The sequence below is a fragment of the Pelmatolapia mariae genome, linkage group LG13 (genome assembly GCF_036321145.2).
Source record: "Pelmatolapia mariae isolate MD_Pm_ZW linkage group LG13, Pm_UMD_F_2, whole genome shotgun sequence".
NCBI classification, from domain to species: Eukaryota; Metazoa; Chordata; class Actinopteri; order Cichliformes; family Cichlidae; genus Pelmatolapia; species Pelmatolapia mariae.
The window spans coordinates 8571703-8593904 of NC_086238.1; the positions used below are offsets into that span (position 1 = coordinate 8571703).

The following is a 22202-nucleotide window of genomic DNA, read 5'->3' on the forward strand; positions in this document are numbered from 1 at the left end:
ACTCTTTCCGTCAGTCACAAACTGTTTTTTTTCCCTTCCCAGCATACCATTTTTTGGGACACATGTCTGTCTGGCAGTGTTTGATCTAAGCCTGTCCAGTCGAGATCACAACTTTTAAATTTACCACAAAGATGGGCACAATTTTTTTCATCCACGAGTACAAGAAAGAGTTAATACCGTGAAGGAAAATGCATGCGTGCATGTGTGTGTCCAGATTTGACTGCACTCAAAGGGAAGTAGCACCAGGGGGAAGTTGGCTTGCTTAGCTCCTTGTGGCAGGTTTCCATGGATACCAAAGTTCTGGACTAATTACACATCCAAATCCCTGGTGTCCCCATCCTTTTCTCTATCGCTCTCCATCTCTTTTCTGTCCCCCTCCTCCTGTGCTTATTTTGATCCTTTCCTGTATCCAGCTGTCTAGGCAGCACTCTCTTGCACTGAATGACTTCCTCGCCTCTATTCTCCTACAAACCTTTACCCCGTCTTCCTCATTCAACTTTCTTCCTGTTGTGACAACATTTCTTCCAAGTTGTGACATTTAGCCCACACAAGTCAGCCAACAATTTACTGTGTTTTCCCCCACACACATAAACACACACAATTTATAGGTAAAGGGTGTTGGCTTGTACAAACTGTCCATCAGTAGGTAGGACAAAGAGCATCAGCTTGTGGTTACCTCATTCTGAGAGGTGAAACCTCATCTTACATGCTCTTTATTTATTTGCTCTTTCCTCTCTGACCCCACCACTGTCCATCTGCCCCTCCCTCTCTAACTGCTGCACTATGTTCTCCCTTTGCACTGCTCTCACAATTACTGGGACACACTACAAATTCTTTGTCATGTATTACTCCACAACACCAACACATTATATTTGCCAACAGATAGAAATTAGCTGTAGATCTCAGTGTTCATAAGTGTGCAGGTGAGAGGGGGTGGAAATCAACATCACCCTATTGACAGCTCATCAGCTAATGTTCACTGACTATCAGACACAGCATCTTAAAAAGGAAACCACATTTCACCTCTGCCTGGAACAGATACAGCTAAAAAAAAAAAGAAAAAAAGTGCCAAGTGAGCTGAAGTGCAATTAAATTAAGACAGTTTATGTGATTATCTGCTCTTCGTGGAAGACACAGAAGCCAGCATTCAATTTTTGTCATAATGCCTGAAGTTTTTCCAGCCAAAATGACAAAAAACAGCTCTGTGAATATAAGGACTCAACTACTTGTGATACCTCTAAATGGAAGACACTTTTAAAAGATGCACTCAATGCTGAGAAAACTATACAATGGTGAGATCACTGATGTTATCTGAGCTATGGTTTGGACATGTGGAAATTAGAAGGTTTACTATATGAGGGTGGTTATAATTAAAACTTTGCATAACGGGACATGTAGCAATTCCAAGCTTTTGGATGCATTTTAGAAGCTCAAAGTATGTCAGTTTCACAGTTATGTGGCAGTACTCATCTAAAATATCCATCTGTCCAAGATTTTTTTTGTGTGCTTTTCTGTCATTCTATATTAACAGACTCAGTATTACATAAGTCATGATGCTTTTATTACCACACAACCCACATATTTAACAGAAATACAGTAACTGTACAATATATGCAGAGCAATCTAAAAGGTAAAAGTAGCTGTAGGTAAAATTGATTTGATCCATTTGCACTACAAAGAGCTATGCTCGAAATGGCATTGTGTAAGCTGCATATTAGTAACAGGCAATAACGATATGCTGGTTCAGGTAGTTCTGTCTTAGCATTTGGTATTTGCCATTTGTCAGTTAAAAACTATCATTTTTTTCCAGGTGAATTATTTCAGGCTTTTTAAAACACTTTTTGGCCAAAAATGTACTGCCTGGCCCACAAAGTCTTACCTATTTGCTTCAATTTAACCAAGCAAATAGGTAAAAGTCACTGGATAATTACTCCAGCGACAAAGAGTGATTAATTACTACAGTGGCTGGCAACAGGTTATTTACTGTAACCGCAGTTGATGCACTGAATAGCTTCTCATTTCTTAAACAACTGATCTGTGTTCTCTGATCACGGAAAAGATGTTACTCTATTTCATGAGGGTCAAACTGTCGGCCTGCATCAAGGAAAGGAAATAACTAAGAACATTGCTGATATTGCTAAAAGGATTATGATGAACCATCATCATTCAAGGAAGAAATGTGTTTGGGGAAAAAAGTAGAACTCACAAATATATATAAAAGAGCATTTCCACACACAATATGATGAGAACTCAACAGATTCAGACTGAACAGCTGTGTAGCCTTAAGAGAAGCACTTATCAAAAAGGGTAATCAGGGGAAAAAAGCCTTCAATTTTCTAGGGAGCATAAAGATTGGACTCTGTAGCAATGGAAAAAGTCAGGTTGTCTGATGAGTCTAGATTTATCCTGTTTTAGAGTGATGGGTGCATCAGGATAGGATGACAGGTGGATAAAGTATTGCACCCATCATGCTTAGTGTCTACTATACAAGCCTGTGGGACGGTGTTCTGATCCGGGGTTGCTTCAGTTGGTCAGGTTTAGGTTTAACAACATTATGTGCCCAGAAAATTAGGTCAGCTGACTACCTGAACATTCCACCATGAGCAGGTTTTTTCCATCAATGGATTTTTTCTTGATGATGTCAGGAATCATCAGGCTCAAACTGTAAATGAGTGGCTATCTTCGCACATGGATTGGCTATCACAGAGTCCATCCAGAATCTTTGTTATATGCTAGAGAAGACTTTACTCAGCAACTCTCCCAGCATCAATACAAACAAATTGTCACAACAAAGTTCTGGACAGAACTATATGTTGTGACACTGCATACGCGTACACAAACAATGCCACTGGAAATTTGTGCTGTAAGTCAAGCTAAAGGTAGACCAACAAAATATTAGCGAGAGTGTTTTTTTGGCCGGTGACACTCACTCTAATTTGAATGAAGGGGAATGAGTAATAGACAGACCTGGAATCGATTTCAGATGAACACAAGTGGGGAAAAATAACCACACAGACAACTGCTACCAGAGAAGTTATTAATGAAACTCACTGTAAAAAATAAGTGAAAAGCTCAAGCCGAGGAGCCAAATTCAAACAATTCTAACTTCACTGCATGGGCCAAAATGACAGTCTGTCACAAAAATCACAGCATGATAACTCTCAGAGCTCAAACACACCAGCAGATTTTACCAGAATAAGTAGCATGTGGAGTCATGAAGCCAAATGCACAAATTAATAAGCTTGTTTGAGAATAGTTTGCTTGTGATTAATGTTTTCAAAAGGTCTGAAGATCATCAACCCTGAGGAATCAGGTCATCAGTTTAGATAGTTTAGATGTCCGTTACCCCTCCAGGGTGACCATCTGAGGCTGTGACAATCAGACGGTACTGGTCAGTTGTCTCTCTGTCCAGAGGCTTGTCCAGAAGTAGAAGGCCAATCCTGTGGAGAGGGGTCAGAGAAAAGACTTGTATTACTTTTATAAAGGAGGACACTTTGATTTTAATTATTCCTTTACTTTCTTTTTGTGTCAGATCATTAATTTAGGGAAATATGTTGGATATATCACTTAACAACATGATGTATGTCTGCTTTTCATTATTTGCATTCATTTCGGAAAAATTAGGGGAAAAAATGTGGGCAATGATCAAAAAGAATGAGTCTGGGATGAAGAGCAGGTGTGAGCTTAAATGCTCCCACTCTGTCTTTCTCTCTGTAGCCAGTCTCTTGCTCCCAAAGCACACGGACAGGCAAAGATTCATGTTTCCCTTCTAATGACTGCAGCAGACACCGAGACCCTCCTGCTCGTTCACATGGTATAATTTGGCACTCTGGCATTCCAAACACAAAGTGTGGATGCATTCCCATGCAGAGCACTGAATTATCTTTGTTTGCACACAGGCACACAAGACATGTGAGTAAGTGCAGCCATACAAAAACACACAGCATGCACAAAACAATTTCAGTGCCACACTCAGGAGAGGCTCTGCCAGAACTGCAAAAAGGAAGGAAAGAGGAATGCATCTGAACGCACTATTAGATTAATGCCCGTTGCAATTCCCTGCTGTCCCCATGCTCCTTCACATTTCTAATTTAAAGCTCCTGTGGCCAAGCAGTCCAAGCAGAACCTGGCCGCTACTTTTCTACTGCCTCTGCAGCCCATAACTGTGAAACTATAGACCCTCATTTTACAATCTGACAGGCAAGTACTGACACCTCCATCAACACTGTCTATTTTTCTAAGTACTTGCCCCAAGGTTATAGTGAACACACTGCTTTGAATCCACCACACCTGATGATCGGTGGTTCAAAAGGCCAAACACAGTTTTCTAAAACCACCATAAAAATGCAGAACAGCTTCTTTCGCTGGCTGCTGTGCTCATGTTTATTTATACATAAGCTGGAGAGGCGAAAATAGCATTCCATTCTGAATGAAAGCACAAGAAACCATGATGTGTGACAGTGAAGATATACATTGATAACTGTCATAATTATAGTGATAATGATGATGATCTTGATGGTTATTAAGACAAAGATTAAAATGATTAATTCTGCTAGCCTGGGGAGTTTTTTTCCTCACAGCAGCTAAAGTATTCAACTACACTTGAGCGGCTGGGTCTGAGGGGTTCACTGATCATGTGCGATAGAGCCCTGCCTCCTCTCCCCAGCCAACACAAATGAAACGATGCTGTCAGATCTATGGGACACTGTTAACAGCATCATCTAGAGTGTCAGCGCTGCACTTTAGCAGCTATCTAAATAATAACACTAACATCTTTCATTCTGCTCTTATCATGACTCTTTATGGTAAACTGTACTTGATGTATAGTGCCTATCTGGCTAGGCAAGGAGCAGAAAGGCATAGAAGAGATTATCATCTAAGCCAAGATGAAGTTCATTCATGCCACAAGGAGAAAGTTAAGTGGCCTTAGTTCTCTTTCAACCTATTTTCAGTCCAGTTCTTGTACCTGACCATTTTCAGGGAAATGTTTTCACCTAACACTGACCTTTGAATCATTCAAGCGCTAAAAAAGGCATCAAGTCGAAGAAAGATGAAGCTGTGTTGTGTCTACACAGACAGCTGAGCAAAGAACCAATTTTAAATTGTATCTTTAGGCACCTTGTTAGAAGCAAACTGTCACAAAAAAACACAATAACGGTTCTCATGTCTTTAGTTGAATGTATAAAAATATCAACGACAACACAGTTTGACAGGCATAAAAAAGTATTTTTACACCACAACTCATATCTCAGCATGGTGTCCTTAAACAGTTTGAGGAAACTGGACAAAAGAGGACAAAAGAAGTGGCAGACCTGCAAGACTATGTACAGTACACTGAAAGTCATGTCTTTGACACAGGCATGACACAGACCTGAGAGATGGATTTTGTACATCAATTGAAGTGAGCTCATTGGAAAGGTGGCTGTCAGGAAGCTATTATTAAGGAAGGGTGACAGGAGAAAAGACTGAGAAATGCCAAATGAAACAAGTACTGGACTTAAAATCAGTAGCAAAGGGTCTTATTAAGCGATGAATCCGAATTTGAATTTTTTGGTTTATATGTACGGAGGTTGTCAGGAAAGCTGTACAACAGTAAGTGCTTGCAGCTATCTGTAAAACATGGTGGAGGCTCAGTTATGGTTTAGGGCTACATGTCAGGTAGTGATGTTAGGGATCTTGCTAAAATCAATAGAATAATGAACACAGAAAAATACCTTATACCTAACGCAAACCCTGGAACACTGTCAGGCATGGACTGGCATCCCCAGAGCCCGGACCCTAATGTTATTGAAGCAGCGCAGGATCATTTTGATAGAATTTTTGCCTAAGTTGAGCTGAGGACAGTTCAGGTTTTGTTGAGGAGTAAAGATTGGTCATGCCAATATTAACTGAACAAGCTAGTTAGGATTTGATAAAACTGTATGTTTTTTTAATAAATTACTGCTACCATTCCCAATTTTTCCGACAAACTATGATGAATGAGAGGTGGCTCAAAACTTGCACAATGTTGTATTTAAAATTGAGTCTGATTACCATATTGTGCCCAATGTTAGTTTCACTGGACAGTAAAAAAAAGAAAAAAAAAAAAGAGTAATTTCACTTGAACCCCTTTTAATTTTGGTTTCAATTTCACTTTGAAGCAACACACTGAGCTGCCAACTAGAACACACTGCAAGTATCAAAGCTGGCATGGCCTCCAGGTTAGGTTTTCATGACTCTGAGAAACTACAAAAAGAGAACTGACTTCAAAGACGACGCTGTAATCAAACAAAAGTAGGCCGGGTCAGAGTACTCAAAGTAGCATCAAGATCTGCAGACTGAAAACCCACATTAAAATTTATATAACGAATATTGTTGTATCTGATTAAATACTGATATTTGAGTTTTTATGCATTTTATTTGACAGCGATATACTGGCCCAAATGTAAGAGGATCTCAAACACTGACGCTTAAAGGATTTATGATCAAAGCAATATGCACCGAGCCAGAAATTTTACATTTGAAATCAACTCGTCCGTTCTTTCTAGTGGAAAATCTAGACATAACAGTGAGTGAATATGAAGCATTTCCACCTCCTTTAGGGGTCTCTGCCCCATTTATAAGAAAGTTCTTACTGGAGGGCTCATTATTCATACAAGCTGGATTGAGCCAGCCTCCTATGTAGCCTGTTATCTGAACATGCAGCAATGCAAAAATCTCTTCACTGAATCAAATCTGAGTTCTGAGGGTTGAAAAATTAGAGTGTGCAATATGCTCTGTACTGTAAATTGCACACTCGTCAGTTGTACTAATCATTTTTTTGATTCATCATGTGCTATATCAGCACTTGCTTGCATTTATTATACTGATAGCCTGGTGAAAGCCTGTGATGTGACTGTAACATGTTTGACACACAAAGAATGAGCTAAATGGAGATGTGTCTATTTATTTTAGCATGATTTCTGTCATATCTGGTTTAGGAGATTACAGTGCCAGTAGCAAAAATAGCGATCCCCTGCTATTTTGATTGTGTCACCATGTTTTTGCTTAGTGTGACTAAACCACACAGCAAACGACTCTCTATAAAAACATACAATTTTAACACCGTGGAGCAAATTAAGAGTGGAGAAAAGGTGGCAATACAGTACTGCAACACAGCTTGTCCTTACCTAGCTGGGAGGTTGAAAACGCAGACAAAATAAGCTTTAATCAATTAGTGAGACACATGTCTGGCAAGGCCCTGCATTTTCAGTCTCCCCATGTCTCGTCACTCCATATTTCTTGCTCATTTATAGATGAGAAAAGCACTCAGCGCCCACAATATTTTATGCTTTTTGCTTGCTCCGTAGAAGTAGGTGAGTGAGTTTTTTGTATGCTAATGTTGAGATCTCTCCAAAATATGTTTGCTGTTTTATGATAATTTATTAGAAAACTGATTCTTGTGGACTGCGGCCTGATGGCTGAGCCATTGCCACCACACCAGCTCGCTGCTCCTTCAGTCAGATGAGCTAAAAACCTTTTCTAATTATTTTAGCCGACCTTGCTCTGCAAATTATGGAAGAAATAAGCTGGCAAGGTGAGAGCATGTGATCGCAGCCTTTGTGGGGTTCAAAATGTCCAAAAAACAACACTCTGAAGCTAGTCAGAGATCTAATGAATAGCAGTGAAGTGTTTTCCAATTGAAAATCTTCTAAACTTAAGATTGCATTCCTCAGTGCAAATGCAAAACCAAGCAAGGTCTAAAGTATATAGCAGAGTCTCTGGTTGAGAAATAGTCACCTCACAGTGCCTCAACTGGTAGCTTGATTAAATGGTACAAATATGAGCCAAACTGTGCCAATATGTGAAGGTTAGTGCGTCAGGCTGTTCTATTAACACTTAATTTGTTTGCAGTTTTTTTCTGTATGGAATAGCCTTCATATCTTAAAATAACAAAACTCCAACAAACTCTTTGAAAAAAGTTCTCTCTCTATGAGAACATTTGACAGTATAATTAAAACTAATGAATGCCAAGTGAGCTTCTATTTTCCTCCATCACAAGTGCACATCTGTCACTTCACTTTATCTTCCCATCCAAGTCATTTGCTGTGTCCATTGTTATTGTGAAAGCCGTCTTCAACGGTTGTCATACTATTTACAGTATGTATAGCCTTTGCACTCACAAAGCAATCAAAGCCTTCCATTAAGTTGCCATTTTGCTTGCAGATCACTGAGTAAATATATCCTCTAATATCAGCCTTATTGCTAAAAATCAAAAAGTCAGACATAATCCCATCTGGACTTACGTTTCAGTGAGGTTAAAGACCTTCTGGGAATCCCCGCTCAAAATGCGATATCTGATCGGATCGTTCTCTCTGTCTATGGCCTAGAGGAAGAAAAAAGACAACAGGAGTCTGAAGGCCATTTGCTGAAGGGTGCAAAACAGGACAGCTGAGCTAAAAGGATGCTGCACTGGAGTGAAAACAAGCATAGTGCAGGATGTGAAATGTCAGTAAAAAAAAAAAATCTGTTGTCTAAAGTACAACATATACTGACACAGCAAAAGTCACACCGATGCCTTGTGTGAATTTGTGACTCACCTGCAGATTGAGCAGAATAGCTCCTATCCTCATAGCTTCACTGACTTCTAGGCTGTATGTCAGGAGAGGAAAGCGTGGTGGACTCTGATTGTTGGGTGGCAAAACCTCGATGTAGACTGTTGTGATGGAGCTCCTGGCAGAAATACAGACACCAACTGACTTTCAGCATTAGTTTCTATTTGACCAACTGTTGAGCTGTAATGATCTCTTGCCCATAAGGCAATCAAATAGGTTAAATAAATACTGTATTTACTTTTTCTAAATACTTTGATTTAATTCTTAAAATGGATTCAACTTTTTTTAGTATACTCATTACTCATCAATGACAAAGCAAAACATTTTTTTATTAATGTAATAAAATAAATACAATTTAATTTTATACTTGGTTGAAATACTTTTTTCCAAGCTTGCTAGGAATTTCTCACATTATTATTGGCAAAACTACTCAAACTCAACTAGGTTGGATCAATTTTATTTATTTTTCTTTTGCTGTAGATCTTTAGATCCAGACTCTGGCTGCCTATACTGGGTTGTTGACTTGCTGGCCTTAGGGGATGAAATTGAGACCCAATTATTCCTTGACCTGTGTGGCCATATCTAGGAAAACTGTTGGTGGTTCCAAACTTTTTCCATTTGATATTGACAGAGAATACCATGGCCCTGGGCAATTTCAATTTTTCATGTATCCTTCCTACATTTGATCCTATACACAATCTTGTCTCAGGTTTACAGCCATATCTCTGGATTGGTTTTGTCTCTGACATCAGGTGTCAGACTATATATAGATAGGTGAATGTCTTCTTTTAATTACAGCAAATACAGTCAATTCAAACTCAAGACATAGTCAATCATCAGTTAAAAAATTAGCTAAAGAAAGAGTTGAAAGCAACTCAAACACAATGTAATGACACATCAAAGTTCACTTGTATTGAGCCTTTACTGCAGAAATGTAGAAAAGGAGTTTTGGTTGCACTGTGGTTTTTCTTTGTGGTTGACAATCTTATAATGAAAAGTCCATTAAGTCTCAAGATCAAGGCTCTAATGATTGCTTAAATTCGTCCGCCTTCTTAGTTTTCATAGAAACATAAAAGTGTAACTGATTTTAATTGTTTTTTTAAATTTTTTTCCAACATGTCTTGTTGAACTGGTACTTAACTTTTACTTACTTTTACTAAGTAAAAGCCTAACTGTACTGAACATGAAGTCCTACGAGGAGTGATTTTGTCACCATGTTAACCAGTTGGTGAAATATCTCTATGACAACCCTTGCTTTGACTTAGTGAAATCAAAACAGAAACACATTCCAGCCTCTTTCACAACATTGTACAAATTAAGTGGAGCACTGAAACACTGAAATTCTTTCCTTTTGACAGCTCCAAGCACACATTTAAAAAAAAGAAAAGAAAAAAGAAAAAAAAACCTAAAAAGATAGTTTAACCACAATGAGGAAAAAGGATACATTCACTCAAAGTAGCTAGTCCAAATAATTATTTTTTCCATATTTCAGCCCCCAAAAAACTTTCTGGGTCATTTCAAGCCATGTTGTGAATTACAAGGAGTTCATATTCAATTAGATAACACTGGCAAATCTGTTCATCCAGATGGCTTCAGCTCTATGAAACTGCTTTTCATTCTGAAAAGAGAAACAAATCTGCCTTCTTTAAAAAAAATAAAGAAAAAGGAAAAAAAAGTACAGATCATTAATCACAATAACAAAACTCTGCTTCCATCAATGTAGAACTCTTCAATGTTCAAATAAATCACATTAGTGTTTTAGAAATGTGTAGGATTACAGTACCTTCTCTGGGTCTCTGGTGCATTGTCTGAGGCCCTGACAGTGAGTGTGTAAGATCGCCCGACAGTTAAAGTGACACCAGGTGCCACGGTGATGCGTCCAGTGCGATTACTGATGATGAAATCTCCTTGGGCGCCAGCCAGTATCTCATAGGTCACCAAACCATTCAGCCCTTCATCTGCATCTGATGCTGTCAGCTGAGAGAAATTAGGGAGATAAAAAAAGCTACACATTATACACACAGTGCTTTTGTATTTTCCTTTTTTTCCCTGTGCTTTACACCTCCCAGAAATATGTTTACTAAACCAGTCAAGCAGAAAATATTTCTCAGTGGGTGGGGGTTGTGGGTTAGGACCTGTTTAGCAAATAAGTTGCAGAGGTATTCCCAAATATAAATATATTTGCTGGACAATATCATCTACACTATGCTTTTTTTTATTTTTTTATTTAACCTTTATCTATACAAGTAGTCCCACTGAGACTAAATGTCTCACAAGAGACACCCGTTTCAGTTGTTAAATGTTAAAATTATAACAATAAAAGAGAAATTGTCTCTTGTTTACAGTACAGTCATATCAAAAAACAGTGATGATTTCACAAAATGATTTGTATGTGTTAAAGTCTGTGAAATGACAAATGCGTAGATACATTTACAGGGTTTGCATTTAAGTGAAATTAAATCTAAACAATTTTGGTTTGTTTAACTTAATGATGAGCAAAGTTGCAAACTACTTTCTCTACTTTCAGCCTTTCATATAAAATATGGAAAGCTGTTGACAGACAGCTGACAGACATAGTTCTTTTGGCAAGTGTGACGGAAAAAATGATACGTAAATATATCATTTATTTCATACTCTCATAACAAACAAATTAAGGAACCACCATTTCCTTCAAGGAAAATTATTTAGGACATCCCGCTGCTTGTAAATACGAGCCCTCATAGTGTAGTTGGCTTCATATCTTTAGGGCCTTGAAACTTTAATCCAAGTTACCATGACCTCCTTTTCCATGCTCCTGTCGTTGGAGTAAGAGCTGTAGCATCAAATAAGCAGCAGAATCCTCAGGGGGCTTCAGCTCTCATAAATGGCTTATAAAAATCGGTTAAGCGGTCATACCAGGCACTCTGTGACCCCTGGCCTCATTTCAGGGAGGGTGAAACGGCTGTTTTTTAAAACCGATTAAACTTGACCTTTTCAATGTCTGACATTTTTTTTTCTCTTTTGAGGAGAGGCCGTGCTGAGAGGACAGATCAGCTGAAAGATGAAAGAATCATGCTCCAACTATCAAATGAGACAATAAAATGATTGAACTCTTACTCCTCTGTTGTAGCAAAATGAGGTTATGGTTCATGTTTTGAAGAAGTCCTCTCCTACGCCATAAGTTTGAGCGAGTTGTAATTATGACCTCTAGTTAGGTTTTGAAGTTAAGCGACCTTCAGCATCCCTTTAAATAAGCGCATGTAAATTATGAGCTGGTGCTGTCACCTTCACTGGAATGACAGTAATTTCCACAGGCTAACTAAATATTGCCTGAGCACTCCCTAACCAAGCTGTTTTTGTTCCTACCCAGAATGAAACAATAAATGAAAAATGTCCCTTTCAGCAATGCCTACACGAGTCTGCTCAACGTTTATCGTTTTCATGCACAGATGTTAGATTTGGTTATCTTAAGCATACACGCATAACAGAAAAGAGGGAAGTATATCATGACCTTTAAAACCAGTGCACTAATGAAATCAAAAACGAACAATGTTCCTAATCCATAAAGATAATCAAAATGGACTAAACAAACAAGAAGAAAATTGTGTTTTGTAAGCAAAATACGTAAGCGGGGGGTTAATTCACGGTCATCATGAGTGCCTTCCACTACGAATTAACCAAGCTTGTGCACTGAAGATATAGATAAAAGCATTGTCTGTGACTTGTCTGACAAGACTACAGATGAGATGAAGGGCACTATTCCAACACAATGCACTGGATTGTTGTGGTTATTTGTTTTGAGCGTGAAAGAACGTGCGTGAGAGGGATTCTGTGTGATGAGGAAAAAGATGGAGATGTAGCGTGGCGTGCTGGTGCAAGAGGAAAGAAGCAAAAGAATGATTGTTGGATTGATTACCTGTAGCACCGTCTCCCCCGGCTGCATGTTGGTGAAGACTTCAACACTGTAGGAGACCTCTCCAAATGTGGGGGTATTGTCATTGGCATCAATGACCAGGATGTTGACAGTTACTGGCCTGCTCTGCTGGACGCCATCTGATGCCACCATCTATAAACACAAGAAAGAGAAATACCTAATAAAGCTCCAGAAAGTGTACACAAGTAAAGTCCATTTTCTCAGATAAATCATAGATAATTGATTATTTTATTCAACCTTATGCTTATCAAATAGTGAAAGCCTAAGTGTCAAATAACGTTTTTATGACCTCAACACGCTTACAGTTTTCCTTTGTATACATTCATTTTTCTTTCCCTTGACTTTAGAAAAGTGCTTAGAGAAGAAAAGGGAGTGCTCGTCTGAAGCTCACCTAAAGGACTGATTGCAAACTGAACAAACCACATGTTTATTTGTCCCTGGCAGCTCTGATCTCCAGTACTTGGCGAGGTAGAAAGAAAATGGACTGAGCAGAACAACAAGTGCAGTGTAGGAGAGGGTAGATCTAAACAACAACTGTGGCAGCAGCAAAAAATACATGTTTTGACTCTTTGCACTAAGCGTCAAAATTGAAATGACAAATCCTGCTGGTTATACTGTATATCAGGAGATTGCTTTTAGTAGCAGCTAAACACTCACAGTGAAGGTGTTGAACAGAAACAAATGATAACATATAGAACCGTGCTTTTCCATCCTATCAAACTGTGTTTCTGTTCTTGAGCCAAACCCATAACTGAGATGGCCAAGAAGTTTTAGGGAGACAAGAAGGAAAGCAGATTTGGATTTACTGACACAATCCATACTTATATATACTTATATAAATGTGTAAGTACTGACTTATGTAAACCATGTCATGCCTGACTAATATGTTTACTATGAGAAGTGGATTAAACTGATTCCAACTGAGAGGACCCATTTCCGAATGCAGAGGCCAGCAAAATAGACAAAAAAACTTAATGGGTTGATTGAAAAAAAAACAAACAAAAAAACACAAAAACAAATTTAAATATATAAGAATAAGAATCCAAAAAGAAGCACGAGGACTAAGGTATAAAAATGAAGGGCAAATAACAACAAGAAAGACATAATTATATATTCGGTGGTGATTGTAAATGAGACACAGATGGGTTCCCAATAAAACTTATTGGAAAACTAACCTTCAAAGTAAGGAAACAAAGCAAACAAAAAGAAATAACTTAAAAATGAATCAACTCTATCACAAAAGCTAAACATGAATAGAGCTTGCTTATTGCAAGGGAAACGAACGAGATAAACACACATTCACATAATACTTTACAAACATATGCACAAAAATTATTTTTTTCCCTAATATCTTGGATACTATCTATACCCTACAGCTAAAGTACAGTTTAATATAAATTAGAATAATAAATTTGCTAAATAAATTATCCCTGAGCAATACAAACACACATACATTAGTCAAAGAAGTGAATCAATATGTTTTTCAAGGTTAGGTAGAAAGTTTTATAGATTCTGATGAACTCATATCCAAAAAAAGTTTTAAAAGTGATAGTTTTAGCTTGTAGTTCCAACTGTTCCAAGCTGGGAAAAATGTAAAGCCTGTTGTGAGATCAGCCTGAGACATATCTACAAAGCAGAAAGCCAAATACTACACAAATATTTAGCATTATCAATTTCAAAAACTATAGAGGCAGACTCCTTCAATTTTGAGTGTTCAGATATTAAGGAGGAGGATCCTGATGGTAGGCAACAGTCCATTTGTTTCATCTTGGTTTCTCTTCCCAGGTCCCTGTTGGGGGCAGGGCCTGGAACTGGATAATGAGAGGTCTGGAGTCATGTGTTCTTGGCTTGCACTATTCCCATTGCTGCTCAGAGACCCGCACTGGTGGCACTCTCCTTGTCCACATAATTTTGATAGCTATTCGCCCACTTCTAAGAAGGCGGAAGATCTGAGAGGCACGGTAATGCTGGAAGAACACTGTGTTCCTGCCTGCGGTCTCTTAGGTGGTGCCAGGAGATACCAGCCATACGGTCCCTGTTGACTTGCTTCACAGAGCTTTGGCCTAATTTTTCAAACCCCCCAAAAATTAAGAATACCAATATCCCACTATGAACCTTTCACTAAAGTCCACAGGGATAGAAAACAGGGCTGTCCTGTCGTGCTCCTACTAGTCCATGACTACGTTTTCATCCTATGCCTTAGTCTGATCCAGAGGACTGGGTATAACCAACATTTCAAGCTATGTAGATGAATATCTACTGTATAGCTCTGTCAATAATTAAGCTTTATGGCAGGAGTCAGAAAGTAAATCAAATTTTTTTTGGGAATCTTTCCCTAAAGTAATGTTTTTTTTAAGTCTTATATAAGAGTGAGTTCCTTATTTGTGTTATCAGGCACAACATTATGTTGTACTATGAGGGAAGACAGGAGCAAGGTTAATATAGCAAAATCTTTCTTCTGAACCTACAGTAAAAACAAAGCATTGAACAAAAGCAGTGTCTCATGTGAGCTCTGGCTCATAATGTCTTTTGCACAACTAACATTAGGCAGTCACAACAACGATTTGTCCACCACAGAGGACAATCCCAGGGTAGGTTGCTGTCAAAACAGCATTTGTCTCACTGGTTGTGTGATGCAATCACACAGGCCTAGAGGCCACAGCTGTCCTTCGTACTTCACATCTGCCTTATTCTCACCAACAACTCCTCAGACAAATGGGTGGTGCAAATATCTGCACAGTAGAATCTTGGGCATCTTTGTGCATGGAGTTCTATCAGTGAACTACATCTGAGTCCTTCTGACAAATCTGGCACCTTTCTGCATGTGCGAAGAGCTGTTCCCCTAATCCAATCATGGATTAGTCAGGTACATGGTGTGTAAAGTACTGCTGTCCTACTGTAGTAGGTGTGTTGTGTAAAAGGTGCGTAAATTTCATTCAGTTTTTTTCCACATCACAGGCCTGACTTATCCAAATGACAGCTTATACAGGGGTTAGCTAAAATAAAACAAGATTTATTAAGCGGTCTAAACCCAGATTCTGTTGTGGCAGACCGCCAAACCAAGAAGGTACTGGATGCATTTTATGACCCCAGACAGCCAGAAGAAGGGACATCATGGTACCTCTTACTAGAAATTAAATTAAATTCAAAGACACATTCCTGCCATACTGAATGTCTGAACTCATTAACAATTTAACAATTACAACACCACATAGAACAATAGTAGACAACACTCTTAGCAGCCTGTCACCTAAACTAAAATGTGTGTAACATGCATACTGTCCAGGTGGCAATAAAAACTCCTCACGCATTCAAAGGCCACAATCTAACATGTTAATGTCTGTGAAGGTTCTCAGTCATCCAGGTCATCGTAGTCAAAGGAGCTTGCAAAGAAAAGCATCTGGACTTCTTTAAGTTGCTGTTACATGTTAATGTAACAGCTCAGACATGTTGCCACGTGATAAACCTTTGGATCAACAAAGACTAGACAAAGAAAAGTTAAAAAGACTTTTCCTTGAAGCACAAACCTCGCTTTCATTCTAAAGACTGAATTAAATCTTACTTCAAGTAAAAAAAAGTTGCCAACAAAAAAAAAAAAAAATGGTTGACTTTTAGTGATTTTCTTTCATGGACCCTACTATCAGTGTTTTACAGACACAGGTGGACACTTCCATTCACCCCCCTCCTCCATTTCAGTCTTCTTATTTTCCCACTGTTTGTGTTCCTTGGATATATTCATTGTACCTCGATCAGCTCTTAAACACAAACTTGTAATATTTACACATTTATATTTAATTTTTTTAATCTATTTTTTATAAGGCACCCAGACATAATAGTGATAACATCACAGTAGTGGTTAGCAGTGTATCTGTATAGTTAATTTTATTTATATAGTGCCAAATCACAACAAAGGTCACCTCAATGCACTTTAAACTTATAATAGTCTTAATTTCATGATATGAATACTTCATGTACCACTCTACTATATCAGTGAGCAGATAAAAACAGCTTTTCAGGAGGCTTAAGTGAATTATATCTTTGGACATTCAATGCACTGAATAGTTTACTGAGAGGAGACTTGTATTAACTTCATTTGAAACACAGATAACTTTAATTAACTACACCACTGAAATGCATGCTGGGTAATGCTAGCTAGCCAAGTAGCTCTAATGCTGCCCGAGTAAAGACTGATAGAGGATGGAAAAAAAGAGACCAAAGATGGTCCAGAATATTTTGCTACCAAAAGATGAGCTGTGTTTTCTAACCACAGAATCATTTGTGCCACAAACTTTAGAAAAATAAGTCCAAATGGAGTTTGTTACAAAGTTGCACTTCAAAGCTCTGCTGTGGAAACATTAACACCAGTGAACCATACACTAAGTCTGCAGCAGGAAAACATGACATTAAGGAAAACTGAAAAGCATAACAAGCAGCCTGTTAGGTACTGATCTTACATTAACCTCCTAAGACCCGAACTCTTCCACGGCATGCATTTTAAATTTCTCTTTGATATTTGGGCATATTGGGACCCAGTGAATGTAAAAACAAAGAATTACCTGATCTTTTTTTTTTTACCTGATTTTTGTTTCTAAGAAAAATGAGAGCCACGTTTGAGGATATTCATTTGAAATTTTGATCGAACAGTAGCAGTATAATGTCCTCGTAAGTGGATATCAGGCCCCTGTAGAGCACAATTGAGTATTTTGGTCTAAATAACCCAAAATGTGATGTCCTCATATGTGAACGCCAGGTCCTAGGAGGTTAAAGTTTGTATTTTATATAGTCCTGACAGAAAAACAAATATAAGCCATTATAAATCTAAAAAGTCCCACTTATGGAAATTATTACTATTAGTAATAATATTACAATTTATAAAGTGAACAAGAAAAAAATATAAACAAAAGAAAACAAACCAAAAATACAAAAAAACAATAAAAAAAAAACCCAAAACCCAGTGTGATGCAAAGTTTTATTTGTACCATCCTGCATCACATCATATTATCTAAATTTAGCTCTTCCAAGCCACTAGCATCTAATGCTTCCCTGAACCTCATCTATGTGGTAGTCGACATGGTAAGTCAGGGCTCAAGTAGCTGGAGCCTCGAAGACTGGTTGGGCTGTCGACTTACCCCGTGGGTGTAGTGAACATGCTTGCCTTCTACTGACTCACACAGCCCTAGACTTAACGTGTGCTGGAGGTGTAACGAGTAAAAAGACAAACTGTGGTGCACACACGCTGCCAGTAGCCAGTGGAACATCCTACCTTTTTAATATAGCAAAGCAGTAAAAAAGGTGTGTCCATTAGGGTTACAGCAGCATCACTGTATCACTGTGCTACAGAATGTATTATATTTGATATAGTTTATTATTATATTATTTAGAGTTTGGACAATTCTTACAAGCTTAATGACTTGTCATTTTTCTCGTAATTTTTTTTTAAGTAGTCTAATTCTCCAGACTTCTTCAAGGATATCCTAAAGTTCTTCTTTGGTGTTGGCTGCCTTTTGTTTTATTTTTAGTTTCAATAATGTTGAGGTCCAAGCTCTGGAGAGGCCAAGCCATGACTGACAATGTTCCACTGTGTGTTTTTCTATCCAGGTATGCTTTTACTGCATTGGCAATGTGTTTGGGATCATTGTCATGCTGAAAAATGAAGCTGTTGCCAGTCAGATGCTTTTGGTATTGCATGATGGATGAAAATCCAACAATACTTTTCTGCATTCATAATTCCATCAATTTTGAAAAAAATCCCCAATGCCACTGTCTGAAATGCAGCTCAAAACTGTGACAGAGTCTCCCCTGTCTTTTATAGATAGCTGCAGACACTCTCTGCTGACATTCTCCATACATTTTGACAACAATGAACAAAAAATGTGAAATTTGGATTTGTCACTTCATAAGACTAGTGGCCTCTGATTTTCAGTCCACTTCATGTGTTTTCCTCTGTTTTCTGTCTTTAAGAATGCCTTCTTGACAGCCACCCTTCCACTAAGACCATTTCTGATGAGGCTTCGGCAAACAGTAGATGGACCAATTGAAGGGCCAGATGTATCACTCAGGTCATGTGTCAGGTCTTTGCTGAATTTGTTCCTATTTTTTTAACGACATGACTTTCAGATACTGCTCATCTGCTGTGGATAGTTTTTATGCCCGCCACTTCTCTTATCCTCCACTTGTCCAGTGTTCTTAAATTTTTAAGGGCACACTGCACACCATGCTGAGTTTCTGACTAATGGTCCTTCAGGAACTTGTTCATTCAAAAATAAAAGTTTATGTCTGTCAAATGGTGTCACCTTTACTATATTTCATAGATTCAAGAGAAGAAATGGGAACTTGAAGCATTTTTGTGAGATGCTGCTAGTAACAAAGTGCTTAAACATGCAATTTAAAATACATTTTTATTAAGTTGTCTGTTATATGTAGACATTTTTTTTTAAAAATTATCTCTTTAAGTATTTTATTGTTGTTTTTAAATTACTGAGTGATTTATTGTCAAAATGGTCTAAAAATGGTCAGGTATAAGGACTTGGACTGAAAAAGACCGAAAAGCAGCCAATGTTAAAACAAAAACTTTCAAAAGACCCTCAGAAAGCCTGGAGAACTACTGCTCAAGACCACTAAAAAATACCAGCACCTGCCTGTGCAGTAGATGAACCTATGGTATAAATGTGAAAATCCTAGGTGATTTTCAGAAAACCTGACCTCTGACCTTGAGGTGGAGATCAGCAGGACTCAAACTTGTCTGAGATTTCAGTGGCAGCACCTATGGTATGAGTTTGAAAATTCCAGGTGATTTCTTGAGTTATCCCATCAAAAGATTTTCAGAAAACTTGGCCCCTGTCCTTGAGGTCAGAGATCACTGAGATTTGAGTTACCGCATTAACAGACTTGGGTGTCTACGCCTGCTGGCCTGCGTGTGACGACAGTACCCCATCAGCCTTTGATGGCTGAGGGATAAAAAGCACAAGAAAGTCTGGCTCCTTAGAAGCAAAACATAATGAAAAGATTGGTGGTTCAAGACATTTGCACGGTACTGAGTATTGTAATAACAGTACAACATAGCACCCCGATAATCAGTGACATACATTATGATGTAATAAAAAGTGAAGAGACATGAAGAGGATGTTACCAAAAGATAGCGGAACAATTGCTTCTAATGATCCGAGAAGGGAATTTCTCTCTTTTACATGTGATACTGAATAAAGACCTTTCTACAAAGCTGTGCCAAGCATGGCTATCTAAAAAATGCAACACAATCAACCCACAACTGACAGCTTCTCAGCTTCTCTGTAAAGTGTTGTCAGAATGGATCTTGAGCTCAAAAGCATTCTTAGCACTTACCAGCTTTTAAGCTTCTCATACTCCAAACCAGAGAGAAACCAAAGTGGATAAATAAAGCTGAGCACACATAGCACAAAAGGGTCAACAACGCACACACATAATAAATAAAACATTCCTTCATATGCCGCTGGTGCTGATGTCCAAAGCACTTTCACCAACTCAACCAAATCCAGCGCTACACCAAAATCAACAGCACACCAAATCATCCCAGTTCAAACTTCTGCGGTCCCTGGGGAAACATTTCCAGCAAGCTTGCTGTAGTATCACTGCTGGTTTGCTAATACCCCTGGATAAACAAGTTGCTACCTCTCTAAGCTGAAACAGTTAAAATTGGTGAACCAGACTGCTAATGTGAAATTAATAGCAATGAAAACATCACATAAAACATAGCTGTGGAGCTCAGTGAGACTGAACCATTTCATATGATATACAAATTACAGGGTTCCAATAAAATTTGAATGACTTGTATTGTGAGTCAAAGAAGAAAAGAAGAAACAAGAAAGCCAACATGGACAGTGCAAACAATATTTTGATTATGATCTGAGAGCCAGAAGCATTTTGTCTTGTTTTTACAGTTTTAGGAAGTGGTGTGCAATGCAAGAAGGCTGAGAAAGACAAGAAAATCATTTAAACACAAGTAACTTAAGGAGCATATTCATATACCATATACCTGACTACATTCAAGAGTAATAGAGAAATCTATAACAAATAAAGAAGAACAAAGGGAATAGAGAAATAGCAAGAAGAGAACTATTACAGTTCTAGTACAATTTAACTTTTGGTGAAATACTAATTATTAATGGGCAGATCATTACTTAGTAACAGGATAATTCTACATGTATAGTTAATAACACTAAGCACACAAAAGATTAAAGATAAAATATGAATGGATCATCAGTTTAACATTTCATGGCTATTTTCAAGTTTCAGAGTACAACTCTCTATTGGAGTTTTCTGTATTTGCAGGATGTTTTTCTTGCTTCATGGATGATGTTAACCTGATCAATAAGCTACTTGATTTTGTTTCTGATTTATCTGGGATTTGCCACCCCTCCAATGTTTCTCACGTTACAGTTTCTGTGTATAGTATTAAAATCTATGCATTGTTACATAACATTAAAATAAACATGCACCACAAATCTTACTGAGCATACAAAACTGATGCGCCTCTGGTTCACTGTTGGATGGAAATGTATAAGTGGACAAACTGCCTCACTTCACTGCTATTGGTCCACTAATAAAGGTCATATTGCTCTGGAAGTGTCAGGTCAGCTTTGTATCTCCAAGTGCCTCTTGGTACATGGCTAATCTTGAACTTCTATTTAAATACACAAAATGGAAGATGTGGGTCACAGTGCTCGAGTGCAGTTGTGCAGATAGCTACACTGAGTTGTGGGCCTACCGTGAAAGTATAGGCCATCTGCTTCTCCCGGTCCACAGGTTTGAGGAGCCTCAGGTAGCGGATTATCCCAGTTGGGGTCAGGCTGAAGATCATGGTGTAGTCATCCAGGGTAATCGTCACCATGGGGTCTTTTGTCTTCCGAAAGAAAGATATACAAAAAAAGAAACATGTTGCCATGGTGACATGACTGTTTCATCATTTTTTTTTCCAAGGCCGCAGCTGTGGGGCTGAGAAACCTATCAAATGGTACATTTTGATCTGCCAAAGAGTTGGAAAAAGTAATCTGTTGGCAGGTCACCCATCTTTCTAGAGAAAATAGAGAAGAAGGCAATGAGCCATAAACCAATGTCTTTTTAACATGAATGAAACACTCAAAAAAACCCCACATCTTTATGAATGTGACTGTATCAAGAAAGCAATAGAAAGGAGTCTTTACTAATTACTACACCTGTTCCTTTAGGGGGGAAAAATTAAGCAGGCAGAATATGGGGTTTTCAGCTTTTGGTTTAAGGTTTCCAGATGAAAACGAAAAGCTTGAGAAACATTTTGAAAGAGAGCCATTTTGATAACGATGCGTCATCACTGCTGTGTTAACAAATAAAACTGTGGTCCACTGCTGCAAGTCGGCTTCGATTCACATCCATCAATGAGTCCTCTTAAGAGAGTTTGGTAAACATCGGGACTGGGTGGCTTATTGATTTTGTTATCTCTGTTTCCACTTTGATGTGTTAATCTTCTGCAAAGACTTGCTATATATTGAAAGATGAACTAAAGGTAGTAATCATTTGTTTTAGCTGCGTGTCACTGTGCGAGTCTAACAGCGCAGTGAGTGAGTTAGTGTTCTCCACTGAGGTGGATGCACATGCGCGCACACTTTGTAAGCTGTCAAAGAAATGGTTAACACCCCACACGGAAGAATCAATTTGTAAAGTTTTGATTTAAGAAATGCAGAAACAGCAATCTGCACATTAAA

General features: G+C 38.3%; 1 protein-coding gene across 1 annotated transcript in view; it reads right to left on the bottom strand.

The window, feature by feature from the left end:
• LOC134639922 (protocadherin-15-like) overlaps positions 1-22202 on the bottom strand; it is a 160108-nt gene that overhangs the window by 69002 nt on the left and 68904 nt on the right. Inside the window, exons 13-18 of the mRNA XM_063491441.1 lie at positions 21230-21364; positions 12469-12618; positions 10357-10550; positions 8559-8691; positions 8265-8344; positions 3347-3440 (exon numbers count right to left, since the gene is read on the bottom strand). Of these exons, the coding sequence (XP_063347511.1) occupies positions 3347-3440; positions 8265-8344; positions 8559-8691; positions 10357-10550; positions 12469-12618; positions 21230-21364 (786 nt within the window). The remainder of the gene's footprint in view (positions 1-3346; positions 3441-8264; positions 8345-8558; positions 8692-10356; positions 10551-12468; positions 12619-21229; positions 21365-22202) is intronic.